Source organism: Ischnura elegans, chromosome 7 (assembly GCF_921293095.1).
Source record: "Ischnura elegans chromosome 7, ioIscEleg1.1, whole genome shotgun sequence".
In the NCBI taxonomy this organism is placed as follows: Eukaryota; Metazoa; Arthropoda; class Insecta; order Odonata; family Coenagrionidae; genus Ischnura; species Ischnura elegans.
The window spans coordinates 53,772,507-53,796,145 of NC_060252.1; the positions used below are offsets into that span (position 1 = coordinate 53,772,507).

Sequence of the window (23,639 nt, forward strand, 5' to 3'; positions counted from 1 at the left end):
GTTTAATGCCTTCTTTTCCACCGGCTGCCTACTACCTGCCCTTGCAACACACACACCAGCCAGCACTGGTACGCCGGCGAGGGTATACAGACCACCGGTCGACTCCACGGAGGGTGTATTGTGTGTGAGAAGGAGAGAGAGGCAGAATAGCCTTGGGCAGGTTTATGCTCACAGGTGGAACGGACGGTGGTGGGGGAGGGGAGAATTAGAGGGAGGTTGACTGAGCCTCGCGGTAAGAGGGGAGGGGAAACGGGAAAGTAGGGGGAGGAGAGTCACCACGAAGGTTGCATAGCTTGGATTATGAAAGGGTACCCCAGTGGTTCAAAAGGGGGGGGGGGGATTCGTAGCGGGCAATCGAGTGAGGGGTTGGGGGTGTCGTCTTAGGAAGACAGGTCCGTGGTGTGGGCGAAACGGAGGTTGAAGGAGTGGGAGGTTATAGGGATTTTCTTGCTTTCAATGACGGCATCTCTGCTGGCTTTTTTTTTCATCTTCCTCCCCTCGGTCTGTGCTCCAGCGCGTTTCAACCCCACCTTTACACCGCTGCCTTTTTCGCTTTATTTTATTTCCCCTCCCCTCTGCACAATGAGTGATACCCCAGACAGGTGTCTTCCTCCTTGCTCCTGCGCCAAGTGCAGATTGGAGGGTGTGTTTTCGGTAGGGGGTATCTCTCTCCAGTCCCACGGTGAATTGATGGGATTTCCCTCAATGTGTTCTCGTAGGTTAGCATTTGGCAAGTGCGTGGGAAAAATCGCTTATTTTTTCGGGGGTCCTGGTCGCTGCAACAAGGGCTCTATATTAATGGGAAATGGTATTTTGAGGAACTCACGCGAAAGCTAATCGCTACGGTCCTTGCAGTTAATAGAGATTGGTAAAACCAAAATGAACATCATTACGGCGAGGCAAGGACTATGTACCCTAACTTACCGGGTGGAGCACATCCCTCGCAATTCCAATGTTCGGCTAAGTTTCGAGGCTGAAGATAATCATGCCTATAGTACAGTATAGTGTAGAAGATAGTAAAGCATAAGCCAACGTTCAGTAATATTACCTTCCCATTTTATCCACCAAAGACAGCAAAGAATGTCTTTCAAATCTTTTTCCACTTTAAGAATATTTACACTGGCGATAGAAATTACTGTATTTCGACTTCGCAAATAGATATGTTGTAATAAATTGTTCCAAATAAGTGGAACTGACGCATCCAAAATCGACGCAAGAAATACGACATGAGTATTGCGGCGGGACAAGTTTTTTGAAATTGGCATGGAAGTAAGGAGGAAAAAAATGAAGTACGTAACGTTACGTAAGTGTGTCTAACGCGAGTGAACTAAAAGTGCTGACAAAAATGACTCGGGTTTAAGCTACGAATTTTCAAAAGGATAACGTTGCGGTTTTACGCAAGATATTTTTTTACCGCCTACAATTAATTCTGTGCATTTAGATAAGAATTACATACCAAAGACTTCGTCCTATCGATGAACAAGGAGAAACCCTGGGCTTGGAGGAAAATGTAGCGAAAAAGAAAAAGTGTCTAGCGGAAATACGTTTTTATGGTTCGTTGGCTCCAATTAAAAAGCCCTTTAACACGGGAAGAAAAGAAACGTTCCCACGGTACGCCGGCCGGGGAGGCCTAGCATGTAGAATCCACCGAGAGTGTCTTCAAAGTGCTGTCCATCCTCGCAATTACAAACGGCCCATCTGCTATGCACCCATGTAGCTGCTTAAATCCCCTGTACAATGTGTGAATTACTTGAAACATGAATTATGTTGTCGTTGAGAGAAGGGGTGTGCTTACGGCGAAAAGTTATATAGTGGTAGGGTACTATGCCTTCCTGAAATAAGCGTGTAATGAACTCCTTCATTTTAAAGGCTTGAAGACGCAGAATTTACCCGTTCGCCAATAATTTCATTACCTATCATAGCATGCACCCGTCCATAATTAGGAGCACAACTTATCACATCACCGCTAAAAGATAAGTTATCCCTCCCAGAAAATTGGTTTCTACCCATCATGGAAGAAATCACTAGCGCTTGCTTTGGACAGATACAATAGTTTGAGCCGAACCAAGTACATGCTTCCATTAGTAATGTATTATATTGATACACGTATATTATTTACAGCCCTTTAATAGCGGGTCAAGAATAGGCTAATGTATTCACGCACGCAACGGATATCTTTGTTTATTGAAGTTCTCAACTCCCAGCTTTACAGCGTTTTGATGAGGCTTTCCTTAAGTGCTGGGTTCTGTCAAATGAGAGTAGGCTAATGATTTTCTTCGGCCCAATCTATTTTCTTGAATAATCTGTTATAATACGGCTTTCAAATATTAATAATTATGCAATAGCTCAATAAGAGTTAATCAATGGTGACCTGCTATCATTATTGTCGCATACCGTTTTGTGAGGGGTTGGCTCAGCCACCTTTACGGGTTAGATGGAAGATAGTACTTTTCGTAACAAATATATTTGGTACGAATCCTACGAATTTTCTACTGTGGTGTCGAACGGATAGATACGGTGCCTATTGCCGAACGGTTAGGTATGGGAATTCGTTTTTCTCCCAAGTAATAAAGGACTTCAATAAATGCCAGGGGAAATTTCGTTAGATCATTTCCTTTATACATGTAAACGGCTGGTGCCCTCGCACCCCCGCCATGCGTATATTGAGGCGACTTGTAGGGTAATATGTAGATTTTTGCAGCATCCATGAACGATTGACCAGCCCGCAAATCACCTTTACGACTCTCCGGTTAACCCCTTCCGGTTCTGCGACCTCTAGATGACCCCATGCGACGCTGTGCCTTGCTCCGTTGCGACTTAATACTTCGGTCTGCTTTTTAAGATGCCTCCCTTCGCAGGTATTGTATCCATTGAAACTATTGTCATGTTGAGTCTCAACTTTCTTTCAGTAACTCCCACAGAGAATCGCAGTCCCAAGAATACATTCTACATGCATGCGTATCCCTGCGGCCTCCTCGTACAGAATAATATTGCAGTACGAGGAATACAGAAGCTCTTCATCATGCCTCTCAACAGGAAACTTCACTAAATACGAAGCATCCGAACACGAAGACATTTTATCTGTTTCTGAACAGTCCTTGATTTTTTATACTTTCTCGAAAACATTAAATTTGAATTATTAATAACAGATTCTTTCCAAGATTTGGTAAATAACTAATAATGCAGAGAGAGATAGAAATAATAAATTTTTCTCTCGGTAACTATCATTAACTGGCTTAAGCTAGTGAAGAGGGACCAGGTAGTTGATTTTTAATTTTTCCTTGAGCTTACAGAATGGTTTTCGGAGAGAACATACTGTTTTAGGCATGATAATACAACATCGGAGACTATTCGAGATACTCGGCTAAGAAAATGATCTCAAGATGTTAGCAGAACCGCGAGGTTATAGCAATGGCTAGGATGAGTGTGCGTACTTCACTTCTAATTCTAGAGAAAATGAGAGAAGGCTGTCCAGCATTAATTCAAACTGAAAATTACATAATTGAGAAGAATAACCGAACAAGTCCCTGGGGTTGAAACGTCTATGCATATCTTCCATTCTTCATTAAATCATTCCCATGAGCTCTACAATCGTGTGCATAATATACAATGCAGAGATACCGCACGGTCTCAAAGCGATAGGCTTCATAACGTGTAGACCGCTAAGCAATATTGCATATTTTTTAATGATCATAATATAACTACCTAACGCAATTTTATAACAACAACCATACTGCAACTAAGTCATTTAAGATATTTCCACGAAATTGAAAAAGTTCTATAATTTTGAAGTAATGGGGATACAACAAAATTTTTAGGACAAAAATGCATAATAACAAACTTAATGTCATACATAGTGATCATGCAATATTTTTCTACGACATTATCAATGAAGGTTTTGTATTGTTCTTATTGAGGTGCCTACTCAAGTCACCAACAATGAATCTGTTGCCTAGAAAGCAAGTTTTAAATCTGAACATAGGCAAAGGGAACCACGAAGACATTTGGATTACCCTCTAATCGTATGATATTTTACCATATTCCGTTTCGCAATGTTGTTTTTCTGAAGCCTATTACATATTCCATTTTGCTCTTGAGATTTGATTTCTAATACTGATTCCGCCACTGAGCTGCTATTAGGCGGAGATCTCGGCCGTTTACCAACAAGAGGTTTAAAACTAAGAGAGATTAAACAATGTTTCAAAGTGTCCAGTAAAAATATGGGACCCATTTCAATCTTTTATCGTCTTCAAAGGTCAGACTTAACACTCAAACAAACACTTGCATCTTAGGTAAACGTTCATATGATTAGGACCAAAATCTAGCGGCAATTTTTCCAGAAGTTGGTGAACGGATAAGTTCATGCATCTCCAACATTATTCCAAGTACCATAACCGTTGCTTCCTTCGTGTACTTGGTGAGATTAATAGACGCCATTATCAACCCCTAGGAGAGGTCAACAGCTAACAATGGTGAATAATCGCAGCGGTTCGAAGAAATGCGCTTAGATTTCGTTACTAAGAACGACTGCGCCGGGTAGAAGTCCAGCTAGCCTAAAGGCTTCGATTCGTTATGCCTACTGTTAGCGTGACCGAATCTGAGTAATATGCTTATGCTATGATGAATTGCACACTGTTGGAGTCCTGGTCGAGTCCTCCAACTTTTCGATGGGCATAATCTCTTCAGGACTTCAGATTCCCTTTTGGGAATTATGTGTCACCCTTGGAAAAGTGGAAGTGTATGATAGCACTCGGTGCCCAATCTGGTAAGAAGTCACCAAATAAATTCGTAAAATTTGACTCAGCATCGACCGATTTAAATTTTTACCCAGCTCCAGCCCTCATATTTACGTGATTCATCGATAAAAATTTCGGCAACGGTAAAAATACAGTGATAGGTTTCCCGGAAAATACGTAAAACCCTTGTCGGCGTCTTTGGATACCATTAATTCTGTGCTTTAGAAAGATACATAGATGAATTGAGCGGAATGGTCCACTAATTAAAAAGTCTCCCATTCCTAGAATGGTCATCCTATGACTGGAATTTAAGTTAAGTAGAAAAATGACTCTTTCGATAGGTATCCATAGAAGTCATTGCGGCCGGATAGCAACCCACTCGACCAAATATTCATTTTTCACGGTAGAGGTCGCTAAGCATCATCACAGGCAGTACCGAAGAACTCATTCCTTGAATAACTCACCGATAGAAACTCAGAAAGCCAAACCAGTAGCCAAATCATATTTCCCCCTAAATATGCTTTTAAAACATATTTTTCGTCTCATATGAATGTGTTTGTGACTATGCTTAGAAGGTGGAGTTAAAACTGGGTGCACATATCTAACACGTATGTTGCTGATAAGAAATATGAAAAAAAAAACATCGCTGCTTCAGAAATAGAATGATTAGAACCGAAAAATATTCACCTCAGCGGGCTACAAAGAGTTCCGTTTTTATTTCAGATCATTTCCGGGTACCATTTTATGGCGACAACAGTTACTGAGCCATTACCGGCATTTGATACGACATTTGCATTCGCTGTTCGTCTTTGAACCTAGGAGACACCTTCAGGAGGGCTATGATTAAAGTCATGGCTACCATTCTCTAACGGACTTCCTTTCATTGTCACGAAAAAAGAATGCCCTCCCGTATCAATTATGTATAAGAGAGGCAGCGCGCACGCAAACAAACAAGTTGTTACGAACTTGAGTAAGAGAGTGAAGCAAAAAGGCGACACGTTGACGAAAAATCAACGAAGCACACACGATGCCGTCGCTGTTTACCGCTCCGGCGGGCTACTTGTGACGGTGACCACCACGACCCGGCTGAGTCACGTTTTTGACGAATGAAGGATAATTAAGCGAAGGCAGTATAGTATCCCAACACGGGAACGAGCTTATTTGTAGCAATATTATTATTATTACATAAAAAATATCCGCCTTCGAGAACAAAAACTTCGTTGCAAAGAATTTTTTCGTCACCAATAACCTGTTAAAATTACCATCAGCTTTTATTACCTCGTTATTTGACTTAAAGTTCTAACAATCAGAGAAATGAAAACCGTTGCTAGAAGCTGTGTACTCCTCTAACATTTTACGGCCTGCGGTGGTATAACCTTGCCAGAATCATTATCGTCAAGTTATCGAACACTTTCATATTCTATCCAGTCGCGGCTGTAAAACCGGCCGACGGGAATCTTACAATATCCTCAGCGAATACCTTGTTGACGGCGGACTCGAAAACACCTTGCGCGCGTGGAATACAAAGGAGGTAGATATCAGAGGAGGAAGCCTGCTATACCAGCGTGGGTACGAAACCTTGGCTGTTGGTTAGTAAAGAGGATGAGACGTATTTTTTTTACCGAACACCACTCGATAGGAATGATGGAGAACTACGCTCTGTTGATGGTACAAAGAAAGGTAACTCAGTATTACTAGCGGTGTAAGAATAGTAAACAACCGAGCACGAAAACATGAAAAGCATATCGAAGGGGGTCGTTGTAACAGATTTGTTAATGCTTGATAAACAACGCTATTGCTGATGTTTTTCTATAAACAAACTATAATCTTCGTGAAGAGTTTTCGGGATTGCCATCGGACAAGGAACTGTATTACTGCCGACGTTTCGATGTCCCACTCGGCCATCGTCCTCAGGGCTAAGAGCAGACTCTAGGAAACTCATAGCCCTGAAGAAGATGGCAGAGTCGGACATCGAAACGTCGGAAGTAATGCAGTTCCTGACCCGGTAGCGATCCCGAGACCTCTTCACGCAGTCTTATCGCCGGGAAGCACGAAATATTTCTTCAATCTAATATCACATCCGGAGTCATATCTCATGATTATCATTTATGATTACAGGAGTAGTATTGTTTTAACTCTATTTCAAAGAGGTCGAATTGGACTCCTATTGACTAGCTTCGGTATAAGTTCTAAGTTTCTGTTCTTACCTGCTACAGCTCTGTTTACAATGAGTGAGAGAGGTTGGCAGTCTGAGAGTGGAGATCCAGGGGGTGTAAGGGCTTCTCCCTGCGCAGAGGCACTTCCAGGGGATGCATCGCCTATTCCTCCGCCACCACTATCTCTTCCGCCACCAGATTCCCTCTTCTGGGATTCCAAAAGTCTGAGCTGCTGCTGATGCAGCCGATTCTTTATGAGAAAGATCTTCGGCATCTTGAATTGTTTTAGTCCACAGCACTTAAAACGGAGTCACTCTAAGTCTTGAGAAGTTGAAAATCCTGCACAGCAATTTTAAACGTTCTCCGAGGGTCCGTTTAAAACTAAAAATCCACAAATATCCAGGTTTTAAAGTCACAACATATAATTAAAACTTAATAGTGAACAATTATGGGGAATTTTCCCAATATTTAATAATTAAATAATATAACACTGTTGATTTACGTCCTTCTTACGTATTTAAAAGAATCCGTACCCCGGAAGTGTCACAGATATATGTTAGGTCCACCGAGACTTTTGGGAGGGTGCAGAAAGTGGCGAATGTTTCTCCGTCTGAACATTCCAAACGGTGTATCTGGTCCGTCCCAGCCGGCAAATAATTTTACCCGCGGACACACTTAAAACTGCCTAGGGGCGCCAGTTACTCAATTCGCCTCCTCCGAATCCTCACGGTGAACCTCTTTCGTCGCGAAGAATAATCCTTTTGGCATTGACGTCAGTTATCACCGGCACTGAAATAACTTCGGTCGCCGTAACGTCGCACTGATAAAAGTCCTCACGGTGGAAAGTTCCGGCGATCAGATGGTAAATACACCACAACCCACGTGAGACACTTTCAAAGTGAGGTGGCACTTGGAAAACTTTTCGGAAAAAAATCCTCGGCCGAGAAGACGGACGTCTCTCACTGTACGTCTGCACTTCAGAGGTCTCGGCGAGCGACTGTTGGATGCCGCGAGGGCAGCGGTACAAGGTCCGAGGGGGTGGGGGCTGGTAGGGGTGGATTTGGAGGAGAGGGCAGAGGGAGTGGGAGTCTCAGGCGGTTGGAGGGTGGGCAGGCGCTGGGTAGGTGGAGGGCTTAGAGCCGTCGTGGTCGGTTCGGCGTTGCCGCGCTGCGGCAGAGCCCATGGCCAAGATCACGGCTGGGTAATACGCCTTGGGGCAATTCCTCCCTCCACGTCCGTTCTTAGGGGCACCTCTTCTCCTCCGTCCCCCACCCTCCGTCCCTACCTCCTCCGCCCACGTACCACGTGACCGCGGCGAGTGAGGGCTATGGCGCATGCGCACTAATTCTTTTTTCTTCCCAATGGTTGGTTTCCGTATAACGTTGGTTATCCTTTTCCTCTCTCTCTCCCTCTTCCAACTCCACAACCCGAGTCCTCTGCAGACTTCCTAGTCTCCAGAGGTTGGAGCGCAATCGGGAGATTTCAACGCTCGTATCGTGGCGCTATCTGCGGCAGAGATTTCAAAATCGTATTCTTATTCACTCTCCGTTCGTCTACCGCGCTGAGGAATGCCACTTGAAGGACTTGTTACATAGAAGTCGGGTTGGAGAGATGTTTAGTCTGTCAATATGTAAGGTAGCTTAGGAAATGAATTTTAGTGGTGTCAAGTATTATTGTAAAATGATGAAAGCCTATGCTCGATGATGTTTTTTCTAATTCAGAGGCCACCCTTACTAAGGAAGAATTTGTGACAAGATGGAATGATTGTTTAAGTGCTATGCCTGCTGTAAAAAGTTTTAAAATTTAGTATTCTTGTTCGTTCGAGTAAATATCCATCATTGCTCTTCGAAGTAAGTTCGGAGTAGTAAGTGTTTTTGGATTTGAGGTTTTATAGGATCACTGCGGTAGTATCCCTGAATCAGATGAAAAAATGATTAAATTTTGAACGATAGCACCAATCCGCCCTGTAAACTCACCCATAATCTATATCATTCTTTTATTATGGTATTCTACGTCTTGTTGTATTTTGACTTAAGCACTTATTTGAGACATTTATCAATGAAACCTACCGATCTCCCAGTCTTTTTGAAATCATTTGGTTTGCAATTTAAACGATCACGTTATCAATGTGAGGTATGTCTAACTTATTATAGCAATATTTCCGGTTTTACTATATAAACCTTGGACGTACATTATCTTATCAAAACTTATCCTTATATAGATTTCTCCGTCGTATATTTTAGGACTTTCAATACTAAATACGCATTTTTTGCTGGAATTGCTGTTAAACAAGCAATGCGTTAGTAATGCTTTTCTTGTACCCTCCCCTGTGGGCTTGTTTTGCGAATTACTTTGTCTTCATCTACATCTACGATGTACCGTGCAATCTAAAACCTGGTTGTGTGGCTCGGGGTGATTCCACACCAGTCATGCAACACTCATCCTGGTCTTAGTCTTAGGCCCATTCTCGTTCTGCGTTGGACAACTTTTTTCAGCTCCTTTGACTTCAGTTATTTGAGCTCTTAAAAATCTCCTTATGATATTAATTTAGCCCCTTCGAGTTTTAACTACACCGCTCGTGTCCTTCAGTGCCCTCTCCTATACGAGCGCTGTGTCATTCCACTGACATTCGCTAACTATCATGGTCAAACCGATGAACTAAGCATATATGCTTCCATCTTGATAGCATTTCCAATCTATATTTGGCAATGCTTTAACTGTCCTATACCTTAATTCTTCAACTCTTTGATCACACACCCGCCAGGGAGTATGCCTGACAGGTATGTTATGCGTCCTTGCTTTGTGCATTTCATTGATTGTGTATCTATGCTCTTCAGATCCTATACACTCAAGTTTCCATAATATTCAGAGTATAAAACTACAATAAGCCTTGGTTTTTGGCATAAATTGCCTTTTGAAGTGAGAATTTATATTCTTATACTGCAATAAAAATTAAAACTTCCTCTGCCCTTTGGATACGTAGTTTTTCCTTTTTAATTAGTGGTGTCAATGAAATTTTCATTGAAAGAGACGCGAAAATTCACAATTTTTACACGAAAGGCTTCACAATGAGTTTCCGCATTATAACATTCTTCTTGTTGCGCTTATCGAATGAGGCTCTCTGCCTGTTGTCGTAGCACCCATAACGTTCATACTAATTCGAGACTCTAAAATCTTGTGCTACCGACTCTGGGTTAGCTGTCTCTATCTCTCCATCTGCCGGCTGAAGTTCCTTCGTCACTAGAAATTTAGCTTAGGAGCACAGAAATGTAAAAAAATCATATGGAATATCCTCGAATCTTAGATGTGAAACAGCGAGTCATTCATCGACCCGTCGGATGCTATGAAGAGCAAAACCAGCAGTGAAACTTTCCGTTCACATGGTTCACCGGAAAGATGGCAGCTATGTCCGGGTTCCATATGGTATATGAAATGACTAATATTGAAACGAAAGAATTAAAATTACTTTCCCTGCAAAAGTCGAGGTATTTGAATCACAAGGTTTGAATCACGATTAATAATTAACTTTTTTCTATGAAATTGCCTCAAAGTTGAACGGAAGGAAATTTTTTTGATTGCATTTTTTAAAGCCTATTAAACGATTATAAAGCCTTTCAAGCTTTTAAAAATTTCCTTGTTATAAAAATAGTCTCCGTATTTGACTTTCGGAAAACTGTAATTGCATTCTGAACTTATTTTTTTTAAAGAAAATAGTCTATTTATATTTGCGAGAGTTCATGGGGTTTGAATATTCTGTGTCAAATGTGCATCGACCAACAGAGTTTCAGCAATACCATTAGCTAATCGACATTTTTGTTCAGCTCCGGTGTACCTCTTCTGCTATCACAGCCTTATCTTGTACCTGCATGAGTCAGTATGAATGTCAGTATTGGCATTGAAAATTGTAGAACTTCTGGATTTTCAAACATTGTTTTTATTAACAACGTTATTGGCATTATTTTTCGTAATGGCAGGAATTCATTTTGCGATAATCTGGCATTTATTACCAGGCATGCAGCAGTACTAAAAGTTAAACAAGAGGCATAGCATTGGTAAGAGCGCCAGTATGCTGAATCAGTGCACGATCTATAGGTTTGGTATTTGTGTCATGTGACCTTTTCCATTTTAGAGTAAATGCAGATATATTGAATTTCTTTGCTTAGCTTAGCCTACAACCTTGTGCGTAAGTTCTTACAAGCATTATATCTCGGTATGTGCCACAGGAATGCGTCTCATCCGGCGTCTGTATCATCCTTTTCATCTCATCGCTTTCGTTGTCGATTAACGGATTTCGAGGAAGAGTGTTTCGTGTCCCGGCAGAGGAGTGACTCCGTCACAAGGCGGTCGGACCCCATTCCGATAAAAGAGATCGCCCGTTATGCCAACCGAGTCTGACGAAAGGGAAAGAATTATTTAACACCGGGAGACACTTCGAGACCCCAGGCTCATGGAATTTGTGGGTCGTCGACTGTGTAATACGACTGCAAATCAACATAACCAGCTGTTTGGCCTTGCCGCTAAAAAAAAGGCGAGAACAAAAGATCGCGTCAATTTTCCGCACGTGCTACACACTATGCATATGGAAAATGTGACGTCATAATGTTGTAGTTTTTTTCGCTTCCGCCAAAAACCTGTCAAGTACTGATTTGAGGAAGTTGGCCGGTCATTTGGACTTGAGTAATAGCAGCGTGCGTGAGTTGGTGGAAATCCTGTATCCTACTAGGAGTTGGAGGAGTAACAACTTTTCATATCACATAGGTGTAACGCTTTACATATGCGTGCTTTTTACATACATTATGCTGTAACGCTGTAATGAAACCATATTTGAACAAATAAATCATCAAGTGCAAAAAGCAAAGTCCTACGATTAGGACTTGAATTGTTCAATCAACAGCAATATTCGTGGGGTAATATTTGCCGTAGACTCTCTTGAAGCTTGCAAAATAAACGCAAGATATAGATCGTAATTGAATTTGAGCCATTGCGTAAGGCGATGAAGTTATGCAAAGTTTGTTAATATTTTATGAATATTATTACTACGGATGACTTAGGGAGAAATTCTCGTGCAACCATTTAATCTTGCATTTACAGAAGTTGATTCTCTTAGATACCGGAAATTCTCACTTGATTCGGAGAAAAATATGATATCTACTCGTCGTCCATGTCAATCTTATTACAATGCGTTTTCAGGCGGGATGTCCAACAGGTTGGCATAGTATCAAGTCTGCTCTCGTATGTTTGTATAGCGAAGGGAGGGACTCCCAAGGGATATTTTTCAGAGGTGCATGTCGCATTCTTGAGCGTTGGGCAACGCGAAGCCGTTTCGAAATCTCAAGTCGATACTATAAAATCATATTTTATGGTCATCTACGCGTCCCTACCACATATGATCGACCGACAGCGGGACTAACTATTGACTACCTCCTCCTATATCTGAATGACTCAGTATGAATATCATATATCATATAAATAAAATAAGAGAGATAGATTGCAGAACAGACAGATTCCGAATGTCATTTTTTCCACGATCGATAAGAGATTATAACGGCAGCAATAGAGCGCGTAAATATATTGCATGACTTGTAGTGTAGCCTACTAACCTATGTAAAACTTACTGCATGTTTCTGAATTTCTATTCTATATTCTATTTCTAACAGCATATAGTAGTATAGTTTGTTATTATACGGGACGTTTCTTGGACGGTGTGGTGTGCATGTGGGAGTCCAAATGCATGCTGCATGCTGGTGATTGATCACCCCCTGCCAAACACCCTAGAGGTGGCTCGCAGGGTAATTTGTAGATGTAGATGTAGATGTAGATGAATGTCGCCAAAATAAAATTTAATGGGTATTGGCATAAGTTCAACCGATTCAGGCTTGTTGTAGTGGAGGTTCGACATATTGAAATAAAAGGTGGGTTCACTTTTCAACAATATTTTAATGCGTGCGACGTGTTTCTTCTCACAGAGCCATCATCTGGTCTTGCTCTACAGCAAATTTGTAATTTCTTGTGCGTGGTATTGTGGGAAAGTGGATACCTTTTATTTCAATATGGATGACGGCATTATTTTGAGCAGTATGGTAGGTTATTTTTACTCTAATTTACTATAATTATTCACAGTTAAGCACCAATGCTAAAATTTAAATGAGAGGACTAATAATTATATGCTGAATCGATGCACACTCGATATATTTGGCATATTTGATTCTTGTGATCTTTTAAATTTTAGAGTAAGTGCAAATACTACATTATATTATATATATTACATTTCTTACGTATTATATATATTATATTTCGACATATATTACATTTCTTTGCTTCATCTCAAAATACTTAGTAGAAGGGACGAAATCTTGCGTTAGCTTTAGTGTCGCCAGTGGTCGATAAACAGAGGACTGCTGGAGTGACTAATTACGGAGCAATAAGAATTGAGAACTCTAATTAGTTGAGTTCTCAACCCTCTAGACCTCTCAATAGACTCCCCAGAAAAGTATGATATGTTTAACGATTTATAAATGGCTCTGGCTTTATACATGCAGTTGTAATTTGGTCACCTCAGTTACTCTTTAGGGGATTTTAGTTGTTTTCAGTCAAATGGACAATGAATTCATTCATTTGTCTCATGGAGTTCCAAAGATTCTTCAGTCTCCAGTGTGCGACAGAGATAAGTATTTGATAATAAGGCTCAGCGCAAATACTTAATTTTTTCGCTCGTATAGTAGGCTCCCATTTGATTTCCGTTGAACTGTTGCTTAGTCATGGTATATCATCATGGCTCATGTTTAACAGGTGTTGGGAATATCAGAAAACTCATTAATATGCACTCAACACACCAGACCTCTCGACGTAAATCATATTACTGCGTTTGAAGGTAATACAAGTTCATTGCCTCCTTCCCTAGTAAGAAAAAACACATTTCCGATGCGTGCGATAGTATAGTTAGTAACCTTTTTATTGTTATTTTTTATGGGAGGTAATCAACCCATTAAGGTAGGTTTGCGTTGAAGACGACACAACAGTATCATTTTTAATACCCTCTGTCCGCAATTCCTTGGTGTATTTATTTCTCAATCCATGGCGAAGCAGAAATAGGTGTTGAGACTCTCCAAGATTTAAATGAAGTCTTCTACTAAATTGGATTTTCATAATTTTTTCGGAATTTGATGCCATCATCGAATAATCAAAGAATACAAGGTTTCAAAAACAACTGCTCTCCAATAGGAATAAGTCTATGTGTAAATGTATTATGCTGAAGTATTGGCACTATGTGATATCCTCGTGAAAATTTAAGCAAACAACCTTTTCGCTCCTAAAATATTTCAATAACTTAACCGACCTCATCACTTAGGTGGAGTAAAATTTTATAAACATATTTTGGGGAATTGTCGTAATTTTGAAAAAAGCAGTCCATGAACAAAAGACACCCTTGAAAACAGTAAAAATACATTTTACGCGTGAGTGGTTGGAGTCAGACATAGCCACTTTTGACCCTTGGAGATCGGTATCAAATAGGGAACAAATTTGTTTGAGTTGAATTTTAACGTACTATATGCCAGGGATGGTAACTGAAACGAAATAAAAATGTTTCGTTTTGATCCGAGGGGAAACGAAACTGCAAGGCCTTGGTTTGCTTTTGTCCCTGCACGAAATTAAAATCACCAAGGAGTTTAATTTCGACCTGGGACGAAACTTTACTCCCGGGAACGAATCTAAACTAATGGAAACCCTGCTGCCAGTGGCGCCGACTCCATGGGGCCTGAGCCCCCTCAAAAATTCGTAAAAGGAAAAATGTGTCAGGCTTGCCGATTTTCCCCGGAGTGTCCAGATATCGAGATTCGAGTTATCAGGGTTCTAATGTTAATCTTATAACTCCTCTAAAATGCTTAAAAAACTTAAAACTCATTACTTATAAAATTTCCCGGGGCAAGGTTCCCGGTTTGGGCCCCCCAATATTTTTTGCAAGTCGGCGTCCCTGCCTGCTGCTCATGGTTGCAAATAAGTTTCGATCCCAGAAGTTTAGTGAAGGGGGGTGAAGAGGGAATAGTTTCGACCCATTTCGTGACAGAATGTAGAGGGGCTAAAGCATTTAGCTTCGTCATTTTGCGACTGAATACTGCGTTGCGTATAATGAGCGATAAAGTGCCCCATGCATCTAGACGCGGTAAGGCGAACCTCCACTCCTTTCAACCATCCTTCGTACTTGGCGTGTGGGTCGAAACTAAACCGCACGAAGGTAAAGCACGTGGTACCTCTGGTGTAAAATGTTATCTGTGTTTCGTTTCGTCCCAAAGGTTTAGTTCAGTTTCGACCCGAAGTAGTTTTGGCACCGATTTCGTTTCAGCCCTGAGTTTAGCTCCCCGAGTTTATATCCATTTCGTTTCGTTTGTACATTTCGCTCCCAGGATCGAAACTATTGAAATTTTACTGGTTTTGAATTTCGTTTAGCTTCAATTGCTATCCATGCATGCTCTCAGCGCCTGTGTAGAGCAAGCTTTCTGAAGAGGCAGGCTCTTTCTCACATGGAGGCCCAATGATTGAATTTATCGATTTTGTTCCATCTTTTTCTGGGTCCACGATTCCGGTTCGTGCAGTGCAGCTCTCGGTATCAAACTCCATAAAAGCTTTCTCGATAATCTCTAGGATCATGTTCATATCATAATTTATTTTCTATTCACCAACGCTCCTTTTACAGCACTATTCCCATTCCAACATCCTTTCTGCTTTAAACCGTTTGTTGACGAGAGAAATATCTTGATTTCCCTATGTATAAGTTGGCTGTATCTTTGAGGGGGATGGGTATAGCCATTGTTGGGTTAGGATGAGTAATTTTAAGTTAACTTCTTTTGATATTTCATACAAAACATAAACATGAAATTTAAATTATAAGGAAGCACTATTGGACTAGTTGATGGATAGGAAATACTAAGGTAGCTCGAAGCGGCGGGGGGTAATCAGCTTAAACGTTAAAAAGTTAAAAGTCCTGTATAATATGTGGTGCGATGTGGTGTAAGTTTTTAATACTAATTAAATGATGCATTGTAATATTTCCTCGGGATTTAATTGAGCACGACGCGTTTCGTTGTTACAGCACTTTATCAAGTGTATCATGTGCCTTAGAGTTCTTCCTTATGTATACCTCAGTGTTAAGGAGAGGGCATAAGTTGTAGGGTGGGGCTTTTCCCTTCTCCTTAAGCAATAAGACATATGAGGGGTTTAGAAGCCAAGAGGTACAAAAGATTTTCTTTCGAAATAGAGTTGAGTAAATAAATACACAAAAAATGGTTGCCAAGGGATACAAGTGAGTCTCAGCGCTGTGGTGACATCGAGTGGAAAATAAAATGCACTACTAAATATCTAATTGATCTCGTTTGTTTTCTATACCTAATTTATATACCTTTGTATTGAAAAAAGAAATTCCCTTGGATTCCAACCCACTCATATATAAGGAAAAACTCTTAGGCATATGATGCACTAGATAATGTTGTTGTAACAACGATACGCAACGTGTTTAATTAAATCCTGTAGTAATATTGCAATGCCTAACTTAACTAATGTTATAAAAGTTACCTCATTTCGGGGGTAGAGGGCGAGTTCCCCCCTTGTGTACGCCCCTGCTGAATCTTAACAGTGCTTAATTATTTCGGAAAGATCATTTTCTTTTCCGTTTTGGCTTAGGCTTCCGAAAAAAGAGCTTCCCTTCCATTGTCCTCGCACGAAATCCGGGTTCGAAAACGCAAATCCCGAGCTTTTAATGTGGGAGAATGTCGAGTCGACTTCTTCGGCTTTTTTCCACCTTGCAGTACTTTGCCACTGCGAGGAATGCAATGGACGGCTGGGCGTGGAGAGGGAGGGGATGCGTAATAATGTGACTGATCCCGCGAAATCAGTCCCAGGAAAGCCAAATTGGTCACGTTCCCTGGAATTCCATGGCTGAAGTAAGGCGAGGTTCGTGGGGAGTAGGCGAAGAAAGAGTGAGGTGAAGGTAAGATGTCAGGTGAGACAGATTTTCAGGTGGAGGTGCTAGCTTCGTTGGGGCAATCTTGCTGTACATATATAGTTATCTACATCTACATAATACCCTGTGAGCCACCTCTATGGTGTTAGGCAGGGGGTGATCAATCACCAACATTCAGCATGTAAGAAGACCGCCATATACGTACCACTCGGTCATAAAATATTACCCAAAATAACAACAAAAAAACGGGTCAGTCGTGGGACTGGCCGACAGAAGTGAAAACTGAGATAATTATTATCCATTTATTTTTATATAGATTTAATATTATTAAAGAACTAATTTTTCCAGTAATACTCATTTTTCAACAAAAATTGAAATTATTTTTTCAGCTGACTGTTTATTATTAAATATATATTAAAAATACGATATGTATGGATAGAAGGTAAAATCATTTATATATTAAAATTTAATATGCTTTTATTTTTTTATTTAATATGCATTAAACCTATAATTGTTCACTATGCACATAAAAGAAACTGCCTTAAATTGTACTGACCTGTATTTTTATAGCGTGTACACTCTTCTGCACGTTCATGCACGAGCTCTTTATATTTAATAGACTAATAAAATATACACTATAGATTTTTATTTTCAATTTTAATATTTTTAAAACAAAAAGACTTTAACAGTCTATATATTAACAATATATTAACAAAGTGTATATATTAATCTCTATTGACAGTCTACAAAATAATACGCACTGTATAGAAAAAGTACATATGTACAGTATGGAACTAGAAGCAGACAGATGCCAGTATTCAGTATGTAAAAGTTTAGCGGTGACGCAACCTATACCATTGTATACACTATGCACACTATATACGTGCATTCTACGTACTTCTGCACGTTCATGCACGAGCTCTTTATATTTAATGAACTTATACAATAAACACTATAGATTTTTATTTTCAATTTTAATATTTTTAAAACAAAAAGACTTTAACAGTCTATATATTAACAATATATTAACAAAGTGTATATATTAATCTCTATTGACAGTCTACAAAATAATACGCACTGTATAGAAAAAGTACATATGTACAGTATGGAACTAGAAGCAGACAGATGCCAGTATTCAGTATGTAAAAGTTTAGCGGTGACGCAACCTATACCATTGTATACACTATGCACACTATACACGTGCATTCTACGTACTTCTGCACGTTCATGCACGAGCTCTTTATATTTAATGAACTTATACAATAAACACTATAGATTTTTATTTTCAATTTAATTATTTTTAAAACAAAAAGACTTTAACAGTCTATATATTAACAAAGTGTATATATTAATCTCTATTGACAGTCTACAAAATAATACCTACGCACTGCATAGAAAAAGTACATATGTACAGTATGGAACTAGAAGCAGACAGATGCCAGTATTCAGTATGTAAAAGTTTAGCGGTGACGCAACCTATACCATTGTATACACTATGCACACTATATACGTGCATTCTACGTACTTCTGCACGTTCATGCACGAGCTCTTTATATTTAATGAACTTATACAATAAACACTATAGATTTTTATTTTCAATTTAAATATATTTAAAACAAAAAGACTTTAACAGTCTATATATTAACAATATATTAACAAAGTGTATATATTAATCTCTATTGACAGTCTACAAAATAATACCTACGCACTGCATAGAAAAAGTACATATGTACAGTATGGAACTAGAAGCAGACAGATGCCAGTATTCAGTATGTAAAAGTTTAGCGGTGACGCAACCTATACCATTGTATACACTATGCACACTATATACGTGCATTCTACGTACTTCTGCACGTTCATGCACGAGCTCTTTATATTTAATGAACTTATACAATAAACACTATAGATTTTTATTTTCAATTTAAATATATTTAAAACAAAAAGACTTTAACAGTCTATATATTAACAAAGTTTATTTACTATACCTAGTCAGCCTGCGTAGTTGTAATATCCATTGTAAAATATTTTAAATTGTATGAGACTGAGAAAAATATCCTCCCCGGCGGGTTTTCGAACCCCGGTCTCCCGCGTGACAGGCGGGGATACTGACCACTATACTACCGAGGATGTGATGCTGAAAGACGAATTTTAAGAGGCAAATTTATATCTCGCTGTAGCGATCGCGGTGTCGGGTCGGTTACGCTCACGCGAATTCTATGCTTTTTCCCCATCCCGCAAAAGTGCTTAACGTCGCTAAAGAAGTTTCCACTTCAAAAATACGTGGAAATTCTTGAAAAAGCAAAAATTGTCAGAAGCGGCAAAGTTTGTCGTAACGCATTGCTAAAGAAAAACTTGCGCTTCGATCCTGCACCTGGCAGACAATTAAAATTTGCCTCCATTTGAGCTTAGTGGTACCTATTGGATGATAAAGGACACTATCACCATCTACAGAGGCTACATGCTTAATAACAGAGTTAGAACGCGTGCAAAGAAGAGCTGCCAGGTATGTGAAAGGTCGTTACGATAGGCTTGTTAGTGTAAGTGACCTATTAGATAAACTCGGATGGGAATCTCTGTCGGACCGTAGATTGAAAAATAGACTAAACCTTTTAGATAAATTCAAGAGCAGTGTCTTTTCTGACGAAGTTAACCTTATCTTACGGACGCCAACATACTACGGAAGATCAGATCATATAAATAAAATAAGAGAGATACCTAGATTGTAGAACAGACAGATTCAGAATGTCATTTTTTCCACGTTTGATAAGAGATTATAACGGCAGCGATAGAACTCATAAATAGATTGCATGACTTGTGGTGTAGCCAACTAACCTATGTAAAACTTAATGCATGTTTTTTAATTTTATTATTATTTCTAACAGCATATAATAGTACAATTTATTAGTATGCGTTACGTTTTTTTGTACTGTGTGGTGTGCATGTTGGAGTCCAATTGCATGCTGCATGCTGGTGATTGATCACCCACTGCCAAACACCCTAGAGGTGGCTCGTAGGGTATTATGTAGATGTAGATGTACAGTATAAAATATTATCATTATTTTTGTTTCTGAATCAACTGCGTGATTCTCTTAAAATTTAAGTGTTTCCAATAACAATTTTTGTGAGTCCATTTAGGTCTAAAACCTCTTATCTGTCGATTTGCCACTAAAAGTCCTGTCTTTTCTTAACTTATAAGAGACCTCTACTGCATATACATTAGTGTAGGCAGTGTTTAGTAAACACATTGTGTATTGTAACACTGTTTACTCCAGTGAGTTGGGCGGTATCCTGACCGGAAGAATTATTTCCGCTCGAACTCAAATTGTATTCGACAAATATATTTGTCCTCAAATCCCCCAATTAAACTAGAAAGCATCCATATTGTAGACATATATTTGGGTGTAGGTATATATAACGGTCTGCCATCCCACCCTCGTAATGTCCGAAAATATTTCTTAATGTGAGATTTCGTAGCTACCCGCTACCATTGATGTGTCGCTAGCCCAATGGATATTCGTTAATGACCATGAATTATCTCACATCGTAGAATCAGAATGGGAAGCTTTTCTGTCACCATCGAATCGTGTTTGATTTAATAAATGTAATTTTTAATGTATTTCTTTCAATTAATGTGTGGTTATATCCATTATCCTCCAGTATCTTCCTCAAATTCTTCATTTCTCCCTTATGATAATTAAAATAGGGATCTTGTCGTCACAATATTATAGAATTTTGATCCGCAGATAACATTAATCACGCTCACCTACGGTCAGAGTATCTACAAATTACTTAATTTTATTTATTGCAAGACTTGCCTGCCTCGGTGGCGGTGGGGTAAAGTCCTCGCCTGCCAAACCGAAGGTCGCGGGTTCGAGTCCCGCCTGGGTAGGATGCTCCTATCCAGGGCATGGTTGTGTGTGATAGTTGTTGTTTCATGTTATACCCTCCGATGTAAAAGGCCATGTGAGCTGTTTTCGTGGCGATGGAAATAAATAAATAAATTATTTTTCTCGGAAGGCGCCCTTATTTCCTCTTTTAACTTTTTTCTTTGCTATATCCGCTCTTTTTTTCCAACCAGTTAGAACACTAAGCGTGGAAAAAGATCGAGTGAGCTATCCAACCCACGGCCGCAGTGCTGAGCTGCTCACGATTCGTTAAATCCTTTCTCCTTGTCCATGGGAGAGTTGAATTTGTGCTAATGAAGGAAGGTGCTTTGAATTAGCACCGTGTAGCGGGCAGACGGAATTATACATTCGTGTCCTTCCAACCTTGTGACGCGAAAGAATCGCGCTAAAGTCATTCCTCAAGAGCTGTTTAAAGACGATAGACCATAGAATGGCTGAGGGCGCGGCGAATAGCTTACACTCTGCGCATTTCAATTAGACTTTAAACTCGCTTCCTTTGTCTCCGTGTAAATGAAATACCACCCGCTATTTTACTCCCTCGACTTGTTGAATTTTATGTTGTCCACATATGCTGTTCTGGTGGTGCGGTCATTAATTAGAAGGCAATATATTCATATTATTAACTCAATATTTGGTCATGCCTTACGATTTCAGCCTGAGTAACAGTGACTATGCCATGCATATAAGTAGGAAATTAAAATTTGTGGATATTAAATAAACTCTCACTTCTGTAAAGGAGTTAACTCCATAAATTTATTTCGTGGCAGCCTGCATTTAATACACTGAGTCCTGAATCCAAGGAATTTTTTTTCCTACTTGGCGTGCCGTCTTCTTATCATCAGTGATAAAATATACAAGGTCTTCCGTACTGACAACTTAATTTTTCTAGTTTACGCATCGTCGCGTCATTTTTACTATGCTTATATTAGTTAATATGCCCTTTTTAATTATCTGAAAGGCATAGAAGTCGGCTGTATATAATTTTGCACAGGGCTACGTAAGCTGATGATCTCGAAGATTGATGGTCGGAGGTGGATTTTCTCAAAAATAAGCGGTGGGCAAATGGAGTTATCAATCAAGGATTGAGAAAAACAGCAATTTTTTTCGGTCGATGTATTCGCAAATACTTTGGGGGAGCAACGTCTAGATCCAGTTTTGATTTAACGTCGCTGGAATTCGTTCAAGAAGCATACCTCGGCTGACTTCATAAGGTGTGGCAAGTGGGAATTGCTCATTCTGTATTGTGAAGCATCAAAAGGGTACTTTTCTACATTTTAGGGGCGTTAATAGTAAAAAATAGCTGTATTTATTCAATGGATATTATCTTTTTCTTTTTCCCACAAAAATTATTTTTAACTTTAGAGATGCTTAAGTGATAGTCATCTCTTGGCGATATTATTTGGTATTGAAGTTTACATAACAATATATGCAATAAATTTTATTGCTCTATATGGTACTACATTATCAAAGTAATATGATTTGGGCTAGATAGCGCAAAACTTGGCCTGGTGTTGTTCTTTCTTACATCAAAGAAGTCCATTCAAGACATTATGCAACCTAAGGCATGAATGTATGAGCATCTTCTCGTTAATATTGCTTATCTATGACTACCACTATTAAATTAATTACTATTATTACCATTACCTCTACTATTAACCGGATAGACAACTCAATAGACCATATTTCACTTCCTCGCGAACTTGATTTTTAATGGTCGTATGAGCCAAGGCACAGCAAAAACAATTGTTAGTAAAATTTGACATTGCAATATTTCTACTGAGTTTTCACTAACTCAGTGGAAATATAGCAATGTCTAATTTTACTAATATTAAGAACTTCCACCATATCGTGCCCAACATCATACAAGACAAAAAAATTGAATCTTCTATCAATTAGTTTCCATAGACTATTCAGTAAGGTCATGACCTTTTATAGTCTTGAAAAATGTGAATATTAGACTTTAGGACCATGAATAGTTGTGGTATTTTATTCACAGAATTGAACCTTCTTAAAAGTAGGACTTCGTCTTGTGAAAGTTTCGAAGATTTGCTAGACCTAATCCTATAGAATACGGCCCTAAGTCTGATCTTGAAAATTATTCATGCTTGGGTTTCTAATTGCGTTTAAATGACCGTGGCGAGTTTCTTGATGGGCTCCTTGGCGTTGAGCACAAATATTTCCATAAGTTATCATCTGGGTTGATGTGCAATGGTGTGTCACTGATAGCGGGGAGAAGGGTTTTTCTGTTATGTTCTCCGCATCGCATGTGTACGCGAGGGTATAAGAGGTCATAGTACAGCTAGGCCGCGTCGACCGAAAGTTTCTTAGTGGATTTGTGTATTCAGCAAACGAAATCCCATGACTTAGATAACGAAGAGGGCTCTTTTCGAATATTTTTGTTGTCGTGTGGAAAGTTTTGTGTGTCAGAACTGACTAGATTTTTCTCATTAAGAAAATAAGGCGTGATTAGTTTTTTTCATAATCCTCCAAGACACAAGGATGTATAAATAAATATTCAAAGTGAGATTTTTAGTAAATAATTTGACGCAAAAAGTTGACAGTTTCTGTGATTTTTTTGTTTTCACCCGTATATACGCTCGAAAAAAAGTTTCATAAAAATTACTTCCTTCTAATGCGACGCAGCAATTTATTTACCTTCATTTTCACCACGAAATTTTATTAATTATAGATGTAATTTTAATCCGAATTTCTCTTTTATAATTCACGCAGGGTAATGGAGTGCCTACTGATAAAATTTAGTTGCCAGACATCTTACTTTTCCTCATAACCAATAACATAAGAGCCACCCTTGGTCCGTCCTCTGAGGATATTTTTGCACTCTTTGGCGGAAATAATGAGTCACTTGCTGAAAAGGGCCTTTCAGTAG

General features: G+C 39.4%; 1 protein-coding gene across 1 annotated transcript in view; it reads right to left on the minus strand.

Annotated features, from left to right (window-relative positions):
• Positions 1-7,963, minus strand: part of LOC124162977 (transcriptional regulator ovo) — a 32,277-nt gene extending 24,314 nt beyond the window's left edge. The window contains exon 1 of the mRNA XM_046539756.1: positions 6,944-7,963. Within this exon, the coding sequence (XP_046395712.1) occupies positions 6,944-7,166 (223 nt within the window). The 5' untranslated portion in view covers positions 7,167-7,963. The remainder of the gene's footprint in view (positions 1-6,943) is intronic.
• Positions 7,964-23,639: the final 15,676 nt, after the last annotated feature.